Source organism: Erpetoichthys calabaricus, chromosome 1, assembly GCF_900747795.2.
Source record: "Erpetoichthys calabaricus chromosome 1, fErpCal1.3, whole genome shotgun sequence".
Classification (NCBI taxonomy): Eukaryota; Metazoa; Chordata; class Cladistia; order Polypteriformes; family Polypteridae; genus Erpetoichthys; species Erpetoichthys calabaricus.
In genome coordinates this window covers 49,904,473-49,921,949 of record NC_041394.2, presented here as the reverse complement: position 1 = coordinate 49,921,949, position 17,477 = coordinate 49,904,473, and the positions used below count along the sequence as shown (strand labels likewise).

General features: G+C 39.4%; 1 protein-coding gene across 1 annotated transcript in view; it reads right to left on the bottom strand.

The window, feature by feature from the left end:
- Positions 1 to 890: 890 nt before the first annotated feature.
- Positions 891 to 17,477, bottom strand: part of got1l1 (glutamic-oxaloacetic transaminase 1 like 1) — a 49,310-nt gene continuing 32,723 nt past the window's right edge. Inside the window, exons 8-9 of the mRNA XM_028793364.2 lie at positions 10,708 to 10,850; positions 891 to 2,182 (exon numbers count right to left, since the gene is read on the bottom strand). Of these exons, the coding sequence (XP_028649197.1) occupies positions 2,013 to 2,182; positions 10,708 to 10,850 (313 nt within the window). The 3' untranslated portion in view covers positions 891 to 2,012. The remainder of the gene's footprint in view (positions 2,183 to 10,707; positions 10,851 to 17,477) is intronic.

Sequence of the window (17,477 nt, the reverse complement as noted above, 5' to 3'; positions counted from 1 at the left end):
TAAAACCCACGCTATTATTGCTTACATTCTCAGTCATGTGCGTGTATCTTCTAGAAGTGGTTGTGCTTTTGGCTGTATCTCTGCTTATGTTGAGTTAAAACGCTTTATTTCAAGCCACAGATGTCTGGAATTAAGCGTAAAAGCAATGGTGATGTACTGCTAAGAAGTGTCAGGCGATAACGACAGAAACCAAATTGAAAATAATAGAGAGAGTGGAAGGAGGCGAAAAGATGGTCGACATCGCTTCTTTGTATAACGTGAACTGTTTAACCATCGACATGATTCTGAAGAACAAGTACAAGATCATGGAACATGGGTCATGGAATACCTTTTTCCTACATATGGGTCAAGTCAGGTTGGACATCTGGGAGACGAAGGCAGAGAGGCGAGATTGCTTTGGTTTGGACATGTGCAGAGGAGAGATGCTGGGTGTATTGGGAAAAGGATGTTAAAGATAGAGCTGCCAGGGAAGAAGAACAGAGGAAGTGCCTAAGAGAAGGTTTATGGATGTGGTGAGAGAGGACATGCAGGTGATGGGTATGACAGAGGAAGATGACGAGGACAGGAAGATATGGAAAAAGCTGATCCGCTGTCTGCGGTGGGCTGGCGCCCTGCCCGGGGTCTCTTTCCTGCCTTGTGCCCTGAGTTGGCAGGGATTGGCTCCAGCAGACCCCCGTGACCCTATAGTTAGGATATAGCGGGCTGGATGATGGATGGATGATCCGCTGTGGCAACCCCTAATGGGAGCAGCCGAAAGAAAAAGAAGAAGAAGATGCCGGCTAGCCAGCTGACTGAAAACATGATAAAAAAAAAAAACTTGGTTATTTGTTGTTAAAATGCATTCGAAATCAATACAAAAATACTGTACGTAAATAATATGTTGGTCACAGACTTGCACAACAGATGAGCCCAGATTTCTAAAAAAAACATCAGTTTTATTGTCATCTCAAAGTTATCGAAGCCTTAGCTGTCTCTTCAGCACCCTCAGGAACCCCAGCACGCACGCAGTGATACCGTCGTCATCTTGCAGTCGCTCCCTTCTCAGATTAAAGGAGTAGACAGACTTCATGCATAAGTGTGAAAACAGCAAGTGAACACACGGCCAAGTCAGTGGCTGCTTTTAAATGTCCCCCACATCAACAATCTGAACTTGCAGTTGCATCGGCAGTGGACAAGCAATCCCTGCTTACGTTAACAGAGCGTTGTCGCACAGCGCAGTTGGGGGGTTGTCAGGGTCTCAAAAATCTCACAGTAAAATATTAACTTTTAAAAGCAATTAGTACTGTACATACAGTGCAAATATTATGTTTTTGAGAAGAGTTGAGGAGAGAGAGGTATGCTAGGTCAGCATACATAGGCTTGTTCCCTAGCAGTAAACGAGTTTACTGTACTGACATCAGATGATGGAAAACAGTGGGAATAAAAAATAACTTTCAACTGTCTGCTGTTAAAATGCACTAGAAATCTATAACAAAAAATACAGATAAGAACTTTGAAAAGCACTTTCTTATGTACAAATAGCTGTGCCTGTACATGTTTTCTAAAGGAGCTGAGGGTTGGGGACTGCATTGCATTCATTCAGGCTAACTTTGTTGGACTTACAAACAAATTGCACTTGTGAACACACTCTTGGAACAGAACTCGTTTGTATGTAGGGGACTTACTAGTTGGACATTTTTAAAATAGGACCACAGTAAAACATCTTTCCAAAAGAATAAGATAAACTGCTCTCACTTTCTTCCTTCACACATATATGCGGAAAAGGAAGTCTATCAAGAACAGCTCATGTAGTTAACAATAACCATTATTTGGATTTCTTTAAAAAAGAACATGGAAGACTATATAAACTGTTAGCAATTATCTATTTCTTTCACATTACATTACTGTCTATTTGTACCAGAAATATAAAAAAGTAACATGGAGGTGACTCAAGAACTCTACTTAAGACAAACAATCTCATCTGCAGTGGTGAAGTTCTGAGTGTCCCTCTGGCCTGGTGACTGAATGCAGCTTTACAAGTGAATAGTTGACGGTTTGTGAAGCAGATCTTCCTTTGTCACAGCAAGATACATTGTCTCTGCCACATAGTCCACAATCTGATGGTTGAGAGTGGAGATGTTTATATTCCCACTAGATGGCAGGTAGACATGCTGCCTCCTCACCAAGAACTCCACTTCATCGTCTGATGGTAAAAAAATAAAATTACATTAATTTGCATCAATTCTGAAGTGTAACTGTCAAATTATAGACTTTATTAGTAGATTTGAAGAAAAATCACAGTCCTTTAAAAACAAATTTCTTTTCCCAGTTTTTGATTTTTTACCAATAGTGAAAGATGAGAAGAACACAGATATTGGGTTACTGGCTTGACAGGAACTTCTGAGAAAAACTTGAATCAGCAGTAATTTGAAGATATTGCAATTGAAGAGTATAGCCGGTGTCACGCACATGCTGATGGTGGGACAGTCTACAGGCTCAAATAGTGTTATTTGTCAGCCAGACTGAGGGTTGGCGCTCTGACCTGATCGTCTCTCCTCTTATTTGTCTCCAGCCCAGCTGAAGATCCTGATACTTAATGACATCACCATTGATCCACCCACTGTTGCCATCACTTCCAGCCAGTCCACTACCCAGAATTCCCCTTCCTGCCACATCAGTTCCTGTTCCAGCTGTCTTAACTCAACGTCTTCCTCTAAGTCAAGTCAAGTTGAGGAGCATGCACTGGTACAGTGCGTTGCTGCACCCACTACACAACGAAACAACTCAGGATTCCGGTTTGCAACCCCCCAGTCAGACACACGGTCCAGTCCCACCCTCCGGAAATGACCCCTCTATCTGCCGCAGCCAGGTGTTACGTGGGTGACACCTTGGTCTGGTCCAGCCACTCGGGTCCCCAACAATGAGGATCTTACAAGCTGGATCACCCTTGGGGAAACACGCCATATGGCCACGGTGCCGTAACTGATGCTCCCTCACAATGCAGGTAAATGTGCCTCAAAAAAACAAAATCATAGTCAGAGAACAAAGCAAGGATTCTATTGAACCAGAAAATCAAGAATGCACACTCAACAACAACAACTTTGGGTACCAGGGTGTCTATAGAGCTGACTTTTATGCCTTTGCCCCTCCAATGACGCATGCACTGTAACCTTGGATGTGCCCACAGCTACACCATAGCAGCTGCTACAATAAAGATGGTGGCATCCATGTGAAACAGAAACATGCTCCCAACCTCTCTTAACACAACAGAAACCCAAAATACTAAAAACACAAATGAACTCAGTGGATAAAAAACATCTTTAAGAGGAAAAATGAAAAAGAAATGAAAATAAAGCCAGAAAAAGTGAAATGTGAAACCAGACCATGACATCTACAAAGAAGTCATGAAAGTAGATAACTGAATAATTGTATGGCATCACGGAGACTGACCTGTACCAGGCAGACGAATGCGCAGAATTCCTGGGACCCTGCTCCATTGTATCGTCTCCAGTCGAGAGTGAAAATGGGAGCGAAGGTGCAAGTGATACAGGTCGCGACGGATCGCCGATTTCTGAGGATCATTCGAGACTAGAAAGAGCACTGCAGGACGTGCTCTCACCTACTCATCGCGAGCCTGCAGCGCCTGCTGTAACAGGAGCTGCATTTCCACTCGCGGAGCACGAAAGCTGAAGCGAACTGTCCGAACTGAAAGAGATGATCGCTACACTGGCCACTGCCATGGTTACGGCCATGAATGAGCTTAAGAAAGATAACATGAATGATCTTAAGAAGGTGACCATTGAGCTCAAGAAGGATAACAAAGATAAGGAAACGCGTCTATTTAAACGTTTTGACGTGAACTTTAAAGACATGTTGGAGAAATTAGTGGAACACATTGAAGAAACTAATTCCAAACTGAAAATGCTTGATGACCATATTAATGACGTTTCAGATCAGCTGGAAGACGTTAAGCAGGGACTCACGGCTCGAGTGGAAACAGCGGAACAACTGGCATCTAACGCCGATGAAAAAGCCATAGCTGCGAACTCGGAATGCAAAAAACTTGGAGACAGACTTGCAGCCCTGGAGGATGGGTGCAGAAGAAATAATATAAGAATTGAGGGTATACCTGAGAAACGAGAAAGCTCAAGCCCAGTGAAATTTGCAGTAGAATTACTGTCTAAAATAATTGGAGATGACTTTAAACTCGACATTGAGATAGCCACGGCTTATCGCACAAAGATACCAAGCGCCTTTAAACCTAGGTCTTTTATTGTCCGCTTCGAGCGACTACGATGTAAGCTTGATGTGATGGCACTTCACAGACGCAAGCAAGAGATTATATTCGAAAATAATCTTATTCGTATTTTTCCCGACTTCTCACCATCAACAGCTGCAAAACGCAGATCCTACATCGACATTAAAAAGTTGCTACGAAAAGCCGATATCAAATACAGCCTCTTGTATCCCGCCAAACTGAAAGTGGAAGTTCAAGATCAACATTATATTTTCTTAAGCAAAGAAGAAGCTGAAAAAGAACTAAAGAAGCGGTTTCTGACACTTTTTTGAAAGTTAGTAAGTTGAAAAGTTGAAAGTTAATAAGGAGCCATATTCTATCAAGGCACGGGAAGGACCTATGACCTGCTCTCTGGATCCATGTTTAAAGAGACTGGTATTATAATTATACATCCCTTTTTTTTTTTTCTTTATCTAGACTTTATATGTTTCTGTTTTAATCTGAGTTATAGAATTATAGACGTGAGTGTGAAAATGTGGAAGTAATTAAAGTAGGATTCATTTTTTCTTTTTTTTATTTTACTATACCTTAAAGTAGACTGTTCAACTTCATACCCTTGGTTTATTGCTTTTTCTGCTATTTATACTATTACCATTATACTATTACAGTAGGAATTACCAGGCTTATCCTAGACTAGTTTTTAAAATCATTCCCAGGGTTGTTTTTTTTTTTTTTTCTTTTTTTTTTTCTTTTTTTCTTTTAATATTAATATCTTAACTTAAAAGCACTGAAGATTATTTCAAGCTTAAATATTGTTAATGAGAACATCTTTGGCAGATAGTATTAAGAATTTAACTGCAAAAGATATCTCTGTTTTAATTCTGTAACGCCGCTGCAGGGTGGGGTTTGTTTTGTTTTGGACGTACTCTGTCTCTTCGTATGTCAGAGGACTGGAACATCGTGAAGTGGGATCTAGCCTCATGTGGGGAGGCAAAATGGGGGGATGGGGGGATAAAGGGGGGAGAGAAGGAGAGCAGGTTATATCTAATCTATTCTTGTAATTCTTATAATTATAAATATCAATGCAACAATAGGCTAAAAGGCAATAACTCATGGGGAATCTTGAAACTAAGATTAAACACTGCCATATTACCAATTAAAACTATAAATGACATTAAAAACTCAGAATCAGTGTCTCCATGATGGGACAGTTAACTTTGTGAGCTGGAATGTTAAAGGCCTGAATCACGAATTAAAGAGAAAGAAAGTATGCTCTCACCTACCAGGCTTAAACGCTAAAATAGTATTTTTACAGGAGACCCACTTACTAACCAAGGATCAGTTCAGATTACAAAAAGACTGGACTGGCCAAATGTTCCATTCTAGCTTTATAAAGAAAACTAGAGGGGTGGGAATTCTCATACATAGAACAGTTCCATTTGTAGCATCAGATGTAGTGTCGGACCCTGAAGGGAGATATGTGATGGTCATGGGCAACTTATATAACAGTAAAATGATTTTGATAAATGTTTATGCACCCAATGTTGATGATAAGGAATTCATGCAAAATCTATTTGCATCCATTCCCAATGTGAACACTCATAAAATTATAATGGCTGGGGACTTTAATTGTGTTTTAAATCCACTCTTAGATAAGACTCCTGTGACAGGGGGGACGACATCTAATACTGCAAAGATAATTACACAGTTTTTGAATGATCACAACTTATCAGACCCCTGGAGGTTTCTTAACCCAAACTCAAGAACATATTCGTTCTACTCACCAGTGCATTATAGCTACTCAAGAATTGATTCTTTCTTTATAGATAATAATTTCCTGCCTACAATTAAATCATGCAAATATGACACAATTATTATCTCTGACCATGCCCCTCTAGTCTTGGAGCTAAAATCAATAAGCCCCTCACACTCACCTCGCAGATGGCGTCTTAACCCTCTTTTATTGGCAGACGAGAACTGCACAGAATTTATATCCAAACAAATCAGCTTCTTCCTAGAGACAAACACGTCCACAGAGGTTTCTGCAGGAACACTCTGGGAAACTCTAAAGGCCTTCTTAAGAGGACAGATTATTTCGTATCTTTCCCACAGAAATAAATTAGAAACCAAGAAAGTGTCAGAGCTAAGAAATGAAATTACTAGAATAGATGAAGAACAAGCCAGGCATCCAAATGAAGTTCTCCACAGGAAAAGGCAGGCCCTACATACAGAACTTAACATCTTAACAACTAAAGAAACTGAACAACTTATTTATAAGTCTAGACAGCATTACTATGAACACGGAGAAAAAGCTAATAAGCTTTTAGCTCAACAAATTCATAAACAAGAAGTTCACAATGCAATACCAGTAATCACCAACAAGAATGGAGAAGAAATCATCGACCATAATAAAATAATGCACACATTTAGAGATTACTATAAGTCTTTATATTCCACTGAGCCCAAAGAAGACAACACACAATCTAATGCATTTCTGGATAATTCACAAATACCACAAATAGATGCTTTAAGTGCTGAGGAACTGGATAAACCTCTAACGCTAACAGAATTACTAGACGCTATAAAGTCACTACAAAGCGGGAAATCATCAGGCCCTGATGGTTACCCCGTAGAGTTTTATAAGAAATTCTCCACTCAGCTAGCTCCACTCTTATTGGCAACATTTACAGAAGCTAGAGACAACCAAATACTGTCTCAAACATTTCGACAAGCATTAATCACCGTCTTTCCTAAACAAAATAAGGACTTGTTACAATGTGCATCATATAGACCAATTTCACTCCTGAATAATGATGTTAAGATACTCTCAAAAATCCTAGCTAGAAGGATGGAGAAAGTGCTGCCCTCGGTAATATCACAAGATCAAACTGGATTTATTAAAGACCGACACCTATCTTCAAATCTCCGACGCTTGTTTAATGTTATATATTCACCAGCAAAATCAAACACCCCAGAGATATTATTATCATTAGACGCAGAAAAGGCATTTGACATGATCGAATGGAATTACCTTTTCACTGCATTGGAGAAATTTGGGTTTGGCCCGAATATTTGTGCGTGGATCAAACTACTGTACACCAATCCAGAAGCTTCAGTTTGTATTAATAACATTTGCTCAGACTACTTTAAACTAGAATGTGGTACCAGACAAGAATGTCCCTTGTCGCCACTGTTGTTTGCAATCGCTATTGAACCACTGGCGGTTCACTGCCGAAATTCTTATCAGATAAAGGGGATTGTCAGAGAAGGACTGGAACAGAAAAATTCTCTATATGCAGATGATATGGTCTTATATATATCAGACCCAGAAAACACTGTCCCTGCTGTTTTAACAGCACTAACAGAATTTCAAAAGATATCTGGTCTTAGAATTAATCTGAATAAAAGTATACTCTTTCCAGTGAATTCACAAGCATATAATATTAGATTAGACACCCTACCTTTTACCATAGCAGATCAGTTTAAATACCTAGGGGTAAATATCACAAGTAAACATAAAGCTCTTTATCAACAAAATTTTGGCGTCTGTATGGAAAAAATTAAGCAAGACTTGCATAGATGGTCAACCCTTCATCTCACTCTAGCCGGAAGAATTAACATTGTTAAGATGAATATCCTTCCTAAACTTCTCTTTTTATTTCAAAACATTCCAATATATATCAATAAATCATTTTTTAAACAGTTAGATTCAATAATATCCTCATTCATTTGGAACTCAAAACACCCACGTATCCGAAGAGCGACCCTACAAAGACCTCAGGCAGAAGGTGGCATGGCTTTACCTAATTTTCAGTTTTTTTACTGGGCAGCAAACATACAAGCCATAAAAACCTGGACACAAATAAATGAACATATACAGGCTTGGTCCGCAATAGAAGTAAAATCCTGTAGTACTTCTTTATATTCCCTGCTCTGCTCTCCAATAAATGAAAGTTATCGCAAATATACTAATAACTCAATTGTGCTTTACTCACTCAGAATATGGAACCAAATTAGGAAGCATTTTAAGATGGAAAATCTTTTATCAGTGGCACCTCTGCAAGAGAACCACCTCTTTCAACCTTCGCTAGTATATCCAGTTTTTAATACCTGGAAAAGTTTTGGGATTAAAATGCTCAGAGATCTTTATATAGACAACATATTTACATCTTTAGAACAATTACGTTCAAAATTCAACCTCCCAGCTACACATTTCTTTTACTATCTTCAAATTAGAAATTTTGTTAAACAGAAATTGCCCGATTTCCCCCACCTTGCACCCTCCACAATGCTGGAAAAAATACTGCTCAATTTCGAGGAAACAAACACTATTTCCGCAATATATAAAATCTTATTAGAGTCCCTACCTTTCAAAGATCCAAGAGGACATTGGGAAGAAGATCTCTTAATCAATATATCAGAAAAGGAGTGGAAGGTAGCAAAGCAGAGAATTCACTCGAGTTCTATATGCGCAAAGCATAGAATTATTCAACTAAAAATTATATATCGAGCCCATCTGTCTCGCTTAAAACTGTCCAAAATGTTTCCAGGGCAGGATCCAACCTGCGAACGCTGCAACCAAGCTCCTGCCTCACTGGGTCACATGTTCTGGGCCTGCACTAAACTAACATCATTTTGGACAAAAATTTTTAAGAGCCTCTCAGACAGCCTTAGTATCACAATCCCTCCTAACCCACTAACAGCTGTGTTTGGTGTCCTTCCAGATGGACTTGAATTGGAGAAGGACAAGCAAACAGTGATTGCATTCACTACACTTTTGGCATGCAGACTTATTTTGTTAAATTGGAAGAATCCTAATTCTCCTCTTATAAGTCAGTGGGAAACCGATGTTTTATATTATTTGAAATTGGAAAAAATCAAATTTTCAGTTAGAGGATCTGTACAACATTTTTTTCAAAACATGGCAGGATTTAATCAATATTATTTTAGAATAAGAGAAATAACTATTATTGCATTTAACTCCCTTCTCCATCTCTTATTTACATAGATATTTACTTCTCCCTTTCTTTTGTTTAATGTTGCCTTATTAAAAAGCCTAAAGCAATTTTCCTTTAGCTAAGCTCTCCTTCTCAGGGGTGGGGTTTGATTTGTCTTCAATTTTGTTGGGTTATAAATTGATCTGTTTGTATGGAATGATTACAATGAAAATTAATAAAATAAAAATATTAAAAAAAAAGATAACTGAATAATTAAGGGGGTTGACACAGACATCTGAGAGGAAATAATAATAATAAGAAGAACAAGAAGAAGTTTATTTATATAGCACCTTATCATACATTTTCATGCAACTGAAGGTGCTTTCCACAGATTCCATCCATTATCCAACCCGCTATGTCCTAACTACAGGGTCACGGGGCTTTCCACAGATTAATGAACAAAAACAAAGATATACCACATTTACTTGGATTATTATCATTAAATTATACTATGATAATGTCTAATAAATGTAAGTATACTAAAAACAAAAATCAACCAGTTATTGTTAAGCAGAATTCATCCACTAAAGTACAAAACAAACCTTCACTCTTAAAAGAAAAAAGGTTTTCTACTTAAAATATTTATACATTAAGATTGACAATAGAAAGTCAGATCTAATTAATATATGTTTCTAATATCAAAAAATCCTGTGATGAGACGAGACTTTTTGGAAGATTTTTTCAAGTCCCATGAGATGAGACTTTGGCCATGCGATTTTTTCAAGTCACGCCTGCACTTTTGAACACTAGCTTGTTATTGACTTATATCTACTTATATAATACGCTACTGTGGCTGTTCGTTTGTCTGTCCAGGATTTTAAATCACCTGTAGCTCGCAAACCATTTTGCCTATTGACTTGAAATTTGGTACACATACACTATGTGACGTCTACTATCCGCTTTCAGGGTGATGATTTGTATTACTCTTTTTATTTTATTTTTATTTCATTTTATTGTTGAATCAATTCTTGACACTGCGCAGCAGGGCGGCCGTGCGGCGCATGCGTATGGGAGCCGTTCTCATTCCCCACCACCTTCGCTAATCATTCTTGAGGCAGATTGAAGACTTAAGTGCCAGCTTAAGTGAAAAATGAAAGAAAACGTACTAAGTAATTGCAACACAAAAACTAACTTAATCAGTTTTAACGTGAAAAGATGCCAACGAAAGAAGAGAAGCAGCAGGCCACTAGGGTGGAGAAACGAAGAGTTGCTCAGGAAGCAGCAAGTGCATCAAAGTCTGAGCAAACGAATGGTAAACATACAGAGAAAGAGAATGAAAACTAGGAACGCTCACGTCAAGTGTATTCACTGCACTTTAGCATGCAGTGCGCCATTACTGGTTTTAAATAAAAGCACAGGGGCACTTTTGCACCTACTCCTTCCTGTATCTGTTATGTCTTCATGTTCATTGAAATGAGAGTGATGCCACTGCTGCTAATACTGTATATGGTTTGAGTTTTTATGGCCAACAGACATATATGAAGAACTACTCACCCCTTAGTCCTGTGCAGCAATACAGCCCAGACTGTTGGGAAAGGTGGTCCCAAGAGCCAGGAATGCTCAGCATCCTTAGTTTCTCCTTCAACATTTCACGCATTAACATTGTCCGCTCTGCTATTGCTCGCAACCCCTCTTTCCTGTAAATAAAATATATCAAGATAAAATTAGATTAATAGAGAAAAGTAGATTTAACCTAAACATAATTTTTAATAGGACAGAATGGCAACATGGGAAATGCTTTGGGGGCTCAGATCCTTAAGGAACATTTGACATGCAAGGACACTGGGGTGGGTGGGTAGACTCTGGCCAGGTGTTGATGCTCTTACAGAGGACTGACCACCACTCAGGAAATCAGTGACACCCTTGAAGGTATGTAAAATCCATATCTTACCAGGAAACACTGAATTTGAAATCAAGGAAGGAGTTACATAAATATAACCTTTTCTTGTCCATCAAATGATTTGGTCATAGCTAAGGTGTCCTAATTACCTCAAATGCTAAGTACCTATCTTGCTAATTTGTTCCTGATTCTCCCAACCTTTTTCTACTGGTGCCTTCAAATACGTGGTTCACTATTCACATTCATGTCTCTGGTGACTCTTCCTATGAAGTCAGTAGACGGATTAGGAGAGCATGTGGGGGTCATGAGGACACTGGAAAGGGGTGTGTGGCGCTCTCATTATCTATGTAAAAGCATTAAAGTCCAAGTCTTTATTGTCCTTGTGCTTCCTGTCTTGCTATATGGTTGCGAGACATGGACGTTATCCAGTGACCTGAGATGAAGACTGGACTCCTTTGGTACCGTGTTTCTTCAGAGAATCCTTGGGTACCGCTGGTTTGACTTTGTGTTGAATGAGCAGTTCCTCATTGAGTCCCGAATGAGGCACATTACTTGCATTGTGAGGAAGTGTCAGTTACGGCACTGCGGCCATGTGATGCGACCAAGACAAGGGGACGCCCATATAACAAGTAGAGGGTAATTTCCGGTGCGGGAGACTGGACCGCGTGTCTGCCTGGGGAGTTGCCATCAAGGATCCAGAGCTGTTTTGCCGTGTGGTGGGTGCAGTAACGCAATGTACCAGTGTATACTCCCCAACCTGACCTGACTTGACCATTTAATGAAAATAATTCTTCTGGATCAGCTTTACTGATACATTTGAGAACTCTGAAGACCTGGATTAGGTCCCCACACAGCCTTTTCAGCTCGAGGCAAACCAGGCTAATTCCCTTGACTTAAGGACTCCTGGTTGTTCTTCTTTGCTATGTGTGGTTTGTTGTGTTATAACAATCCCTCAACACAGTACTTCAGGTGAAGTCAGTTTTTTATATTATGTAGTATGAAGGTTGTCCAGGACAAGGGCACCACCATGATTTGGGTTTAAAAAACTTTCATGACAAGAGCTAACATTGAGCCTGTAGATGGGAGAGGAATTGGGGCAAAAAGTTCAACTAACAGCCAGGTTCTAAACAAAATAAAAGATACATATGATGAGAATAGGAGTGACTCTGTGTATTTGGCAGCAAGAAGTGATATATGGGCAAAATTAATCCTTCAAAACCACTTAAAGTCTCCAAATGAAAACAGTGGTGGGTCCATGAAAATACATTTTAAAACATGTTAGTCAGTCACTGGTACATGAGGCTTCCACAAGAGCTTTCCACAACAGGGGAGTCTGCTGCCTTTTTTCCTGGCTGTTGCCCATATCAGGCCACATCCTTTCTGAGCTTTCTCCACAGATCAGTGCCTTGTCTCTCTGGGGCTGCCTCTTGTGGTGTCCAGTGTAATATAACCTTAGGTAAAGCATCCGGTTGCATAAACAGGACGTGGCCCAAGCATGTCCACCTACTCTTCTGGATAACTGCTGGAAGTGGCTCTTCATTGGCTGTCTGGAGTAGGTCTTCATTTCTGATTGTATTTGGCCAGAATACTCCTTTGATGCATCTGAGACATTTTGTCTGAAAAACATCTAGTTTTCGGTCCTTGTTGTCTTTCGGCATTCTAAGCTATAATAGGGGCTCATTTGACTTACATGTATTGGTGTTACAGTATAGGATTTTATTTTTCCATACAGGTTACGGTGAAGCAAATGCCTGATTGCTTTGGTGAATCTTGCATTCCTTTCTTTTTCATATCTCCATTTAAGTTTGATTTTGTAACCTGAAGTACCAACAAGAAAAGCCACAGAGACACAGAAGTCTGTGCAAATCTAAAGAAAAAAATCCCACTGCAGCAGAAAAAGGGGATTTATAAAACTAACAGATATTCTATATCTATTTACTTTACAGTGTATGGTGAATTAGGCATCTATCTATCTATGAATTCTGTAGCATATCAGAGAGTAGTTTGTACTTTTCTGCACCAAACTGCATTTTTAAATGAAGTTACTTCACACCGCGGATGATATTGTACTGTAGCTGCCTGCCTACACTGTGTGGTCAGTTGTATTATGCATCAAAAACATCCATCTCTCTTTTGACTTTCTGGCACAGCTATTCCAGTTCTGGAGCCTTTCCCTGCATCATCAGGTACAATTCAAGAGGAGGAGAAGGACATTCTCTCAAAAGCATACTAAACATTTCATTCAGCCCTGATTCATTTTGGAACAGCCTGTTGAAATGCAAAAGCTGAGGTGACACATTGAAGGATGCTAATGCACAAATGAGAAAGTGGGTATGAATTATCCATCAAACTGTCCCCATATTTAAAAACCAACAGAAAGAAGCTCATTCAGCCTACCATGCTTGTCTGGTTAAGGTAATAGCCAAGGTATCCCAATAGCTCTTCCAGATACCACTGAAAAGATTTCAGAGCCTTAGTTTGAACTACATGATTCATTAGATCATTCCCGATTTCATTAGTTTTTGAATGAAGAAGCACTTTTTGGATTCCATGTAAAATGTACTTTCCCTTAAGCAACAAAAGCATACAGTCAGAGTGGTGCATGTATTATTTATCTGGATTTTCAGAATGCCTTTGATAAGGTACCTCATGAGAGGCTACTGATCAAACTTAAAGAACCTGGAGTTCATGGTATAGGTTTAAGTAGAGGAAGCAAAGGGGTTTTGGGGAGAGAGACTTTGTCAGAAGTAGGTGTTATTAGAAGTGCTGTTTTTTTATTATAAGTGAATGATCTTGATAAGAATGTGAATAAAAAGTTGGTTAATTTTTCAAATGATATGAAACTATGTGAAATGACAGACAACTTAATACCAGTCATATAATCACAGATGAGCCAGGACAGAATTCAGACTTGGGCAGACTCATAGCAGGTGAAATTTAAAGTAAATAAATTTGGAGTATTATATACTGTAAGAAAATTAATAATAAATTTGAACACACAATTTGAGGCCTGAAATTTGAAAGTGCCCTTTATTGGACAGTACTACATGTTGGAGTGGACTTTCTACTGTCCTTATCCAGGCATTGAACAGAGGCGATTAAGAAGGCTGATGGGATGTTAGGTTACATTCTACAATGTATAAAATACAAGTCATGGGAGGTTATGCTTAAACTGCATAACATATTAGTGATGCCTCACCTGGGGCACTACATGTAGTTTTACTCTCCATAATACAAAAAGACGTGGCAGCACTAGAGACAGCCCTCATTCTAAGAGAATGTGCTCAGAGGACACGTCAAAAGAACGCTGGGAATGCATGGCAGCCATGATGTGTGCGCTAAAGCAGTGATTCCCAACCACTGTGCTGCGGCACACCGTGAGAGATCATCAGGTGTACCGTGGAAAATTATCCAATTTCACTTAAATGGTCTGAAAATTATTATTTATTTACTGCAAATAATTTGTCTTCTTCGTCTATACGACAGTGACAGGCAGAACAATTAAACACTCTTCCACTAGGTGGCAGCAGATGGCTAATTAATCTGTGTATCCACCTGTTGCCATTCAAACAGTAGAATTAGTGATGCTTCGGCTGTGACAGCAGTGATAGCAATGAATAAATATCTGAAAAGAAAAAATACACAATGCGACCTGGGTCCTGGAGAAAATTGTGACCCAGATGAAGGCCCTAGTATGAGTAGTGGTCAGAAGAAAGCAAAAAAGGTGACCTCAAGACAATACAATGAAAGTTATCTTTCCTTTGAATTTACTTTTACCGGGGAACCAACCAAGCCGATTCCGTTATGCTTGGTATGTGGGGAAAAGTTGTTCAACAGTGCTATGGTTCCTAGCAAACTTAAACGCCATCTCCAAACAAAACACCCGTCACTTCAAAACAAGAACAAAGACTATTGTGAACAGACTGAAAAACAGGCAGCTTTAGTGAGGAAAACCACAAAGATGCATTAGAGAGCTCTCAAAGCCAGCTACCAAGCTGCTGAACTTGTCACCAAATCAAAACAGCCATACACGGTGGCAGAGACATTAATACTACCTGCCTGCAAAATCATTGTAAATGAGATGCTCGGCCCTGGCGCTCTTAAAAGAAATAGCCCAAGTCCTTCTCTCAAATAATACAATTGCCAGATGTATTGATGACATGTCTGCAGACATTGAAAGGATCGTTTTGGAAAAGTTGCACGTTAGTGGAAAATTTGCACTGCAACTCGATGAATCTACGGATATCAGTGGACATGCACAATTTTTGGCAAATGTGCGCTTTGTAGACGGAGACACCATCAGAGAAAACTTCCTGTTGTGCAAGGAATTGCCAGAAAGAACAACAGGAGAGGAAATTTTTCGAGTTGTATCAGAGTACCTTGAACAAGGAGGACTTAAGTGGGAAAAATGCATAAGTGTTCGGGTGCACCAAAGGATTTGTAAGCAGAGTGAAAGAGCAACATCCAGATGTTATTGTGATGTATTGTGTTCTGCACCGTGCGGCACTCATTTCCAAGACATTACCAGCAGACCTAGCTCTTGTTGTATTGGACGATGTTGTGCGCATGATAAACTTTGTGAAGACAAAACCTGTAAAAAGTCACTTGTTTGCATCATTGTGTGAGGAAATGGGAGCAGAGCATAAAGTGCTATTGCTGCATACGGAGGTCCGGTGGTTGTCCCGTGGCAAAGTTTTAGCCCATGTGTATGAGCTGCAGGAGGAACTAAAAGTGTTTTTGACAAATGAGAAGTGTGATGACGCTAAGTTGCTTTCAAGTGATGAGTGGTATGCATATCTGGCAGATGTTTCAACATTTGAATGACCTGAACACACGGATGCAAGACCAAAATGAAAACCTGCTCACAAGTGCAGATAAAATAAATGGATTTTGTTCAAAGGTGCAGCTCTGGCAACAACATGTGAAAAGTGCCAACCTTGACATGATTCCACACACCCAGAAATGGCAAGGTATTAACATTGCTATATTGTGTGAGACAATAGGCAAGCATTTGAATACTCTTGAACAGAAGTTGTCATTTTATTTCCCTTCAGTTTCCACTGATTGCCTTGACTGGGATAGGAACCCATATAGCTCAACTGCAGTTGGAAAGGACATGACTTTGCAGGAGCAGGAGGAAATAACTGTACTGAGAGAAAATCATGGGTTATGGCTGAGCTTTGCTGATCTACCTTTGCAGAGGCGTAGCTAGGGTTTTCAGTGCCCGGAGACAACTGAAGATTTTGTGCCCCCTCCTGTTTGCCAAAATGCAATGGGAAACATCAATTTGGCGCCCCCTGGATGCTGCGCCAGGGGACAGATTTCCCCCCTTGTCCACCCCCTAGCTACGTCACTGTACCTTTGGACAGTTTTTGGCTGACTGCTACCAAGGAGTTCCACATTCTGGCAAACAGAGCTATTTCAGCCCTGTTCCCATTTCCCACAACCTACGTATGCAAGCTTGGCTTTTCAAGTATGACTGCTATTAAAAACTAAAAAAAGTGAGAGACTCAGAGCTGTTGAAGAAGATCTTAATGTGTGTCTTTCTTCAATTCCTGCGTGTGTATCAGCGTTGTGTTCAACTAAACAGGCCCAGGTTTCACACTGAGTAAGTAAATTGTGAGTAAATTGAAACTAGAAGATCATCATATTTCATTTCATATACTTTTTGTGACATTTTTGTTTGGTGGTGCACCATGGGATTTTTCTAATGTAAAATATGTGCCGTTGCTCAAAAAAGATTGGGAAACACTGCGCTAAAGTGTTCTGAGCGTAAAGTATAAACTGGCCCTAAGACTGCAAGGTAAACGTTACAAGAAAGTTTGAAGGATTAGAACCTTTGTAGTTTAAGCAAACAGAGATTAAGAAGAGAGAGACATGAGTGATGTTTTTTAAAATTATAAAATGAATTACTACAGTGGATCCCAGTTACTGTACTGTATTTACAAATGCAAATCAGTTTTTCAGCAAGAACACAGATAAGCACTTTTGAAGTTTAAATTTGCACCAATGTTAGAAATTTTTTCTTTCCACAAAAAACCATAGACACATGAAATAAATTGCTCAGTAATGTGGTAGTTAGTAGGACATTATGCCCTTTTATATGAGAGTTTACATTATTTTGGAGAAGTTAGATGAATAGGATTGAAAAGCCTGCTCTCGTTGTATTATTGTTCTAATTTTCTCTGGGTATTGTCAAGTGAAGCCTCTACATGATTTATTTTTTAGCAATTTACAATTGTCAGCTTAATTTAGATAATCTTAGCCAAGCCTGTCGATTCCATTGAACGCTTCAACTAAAGAAGTCCACCTTCAATTGTTTGTGAGTTTCTTCAGTCTAGTCCTTTTAAGAATTCTGAAGCCCTCAATTCAGTCCTGAGCCTGCCCTCTCTGATCAGGACTGCAGAGGTTTGATTTCCTTAGT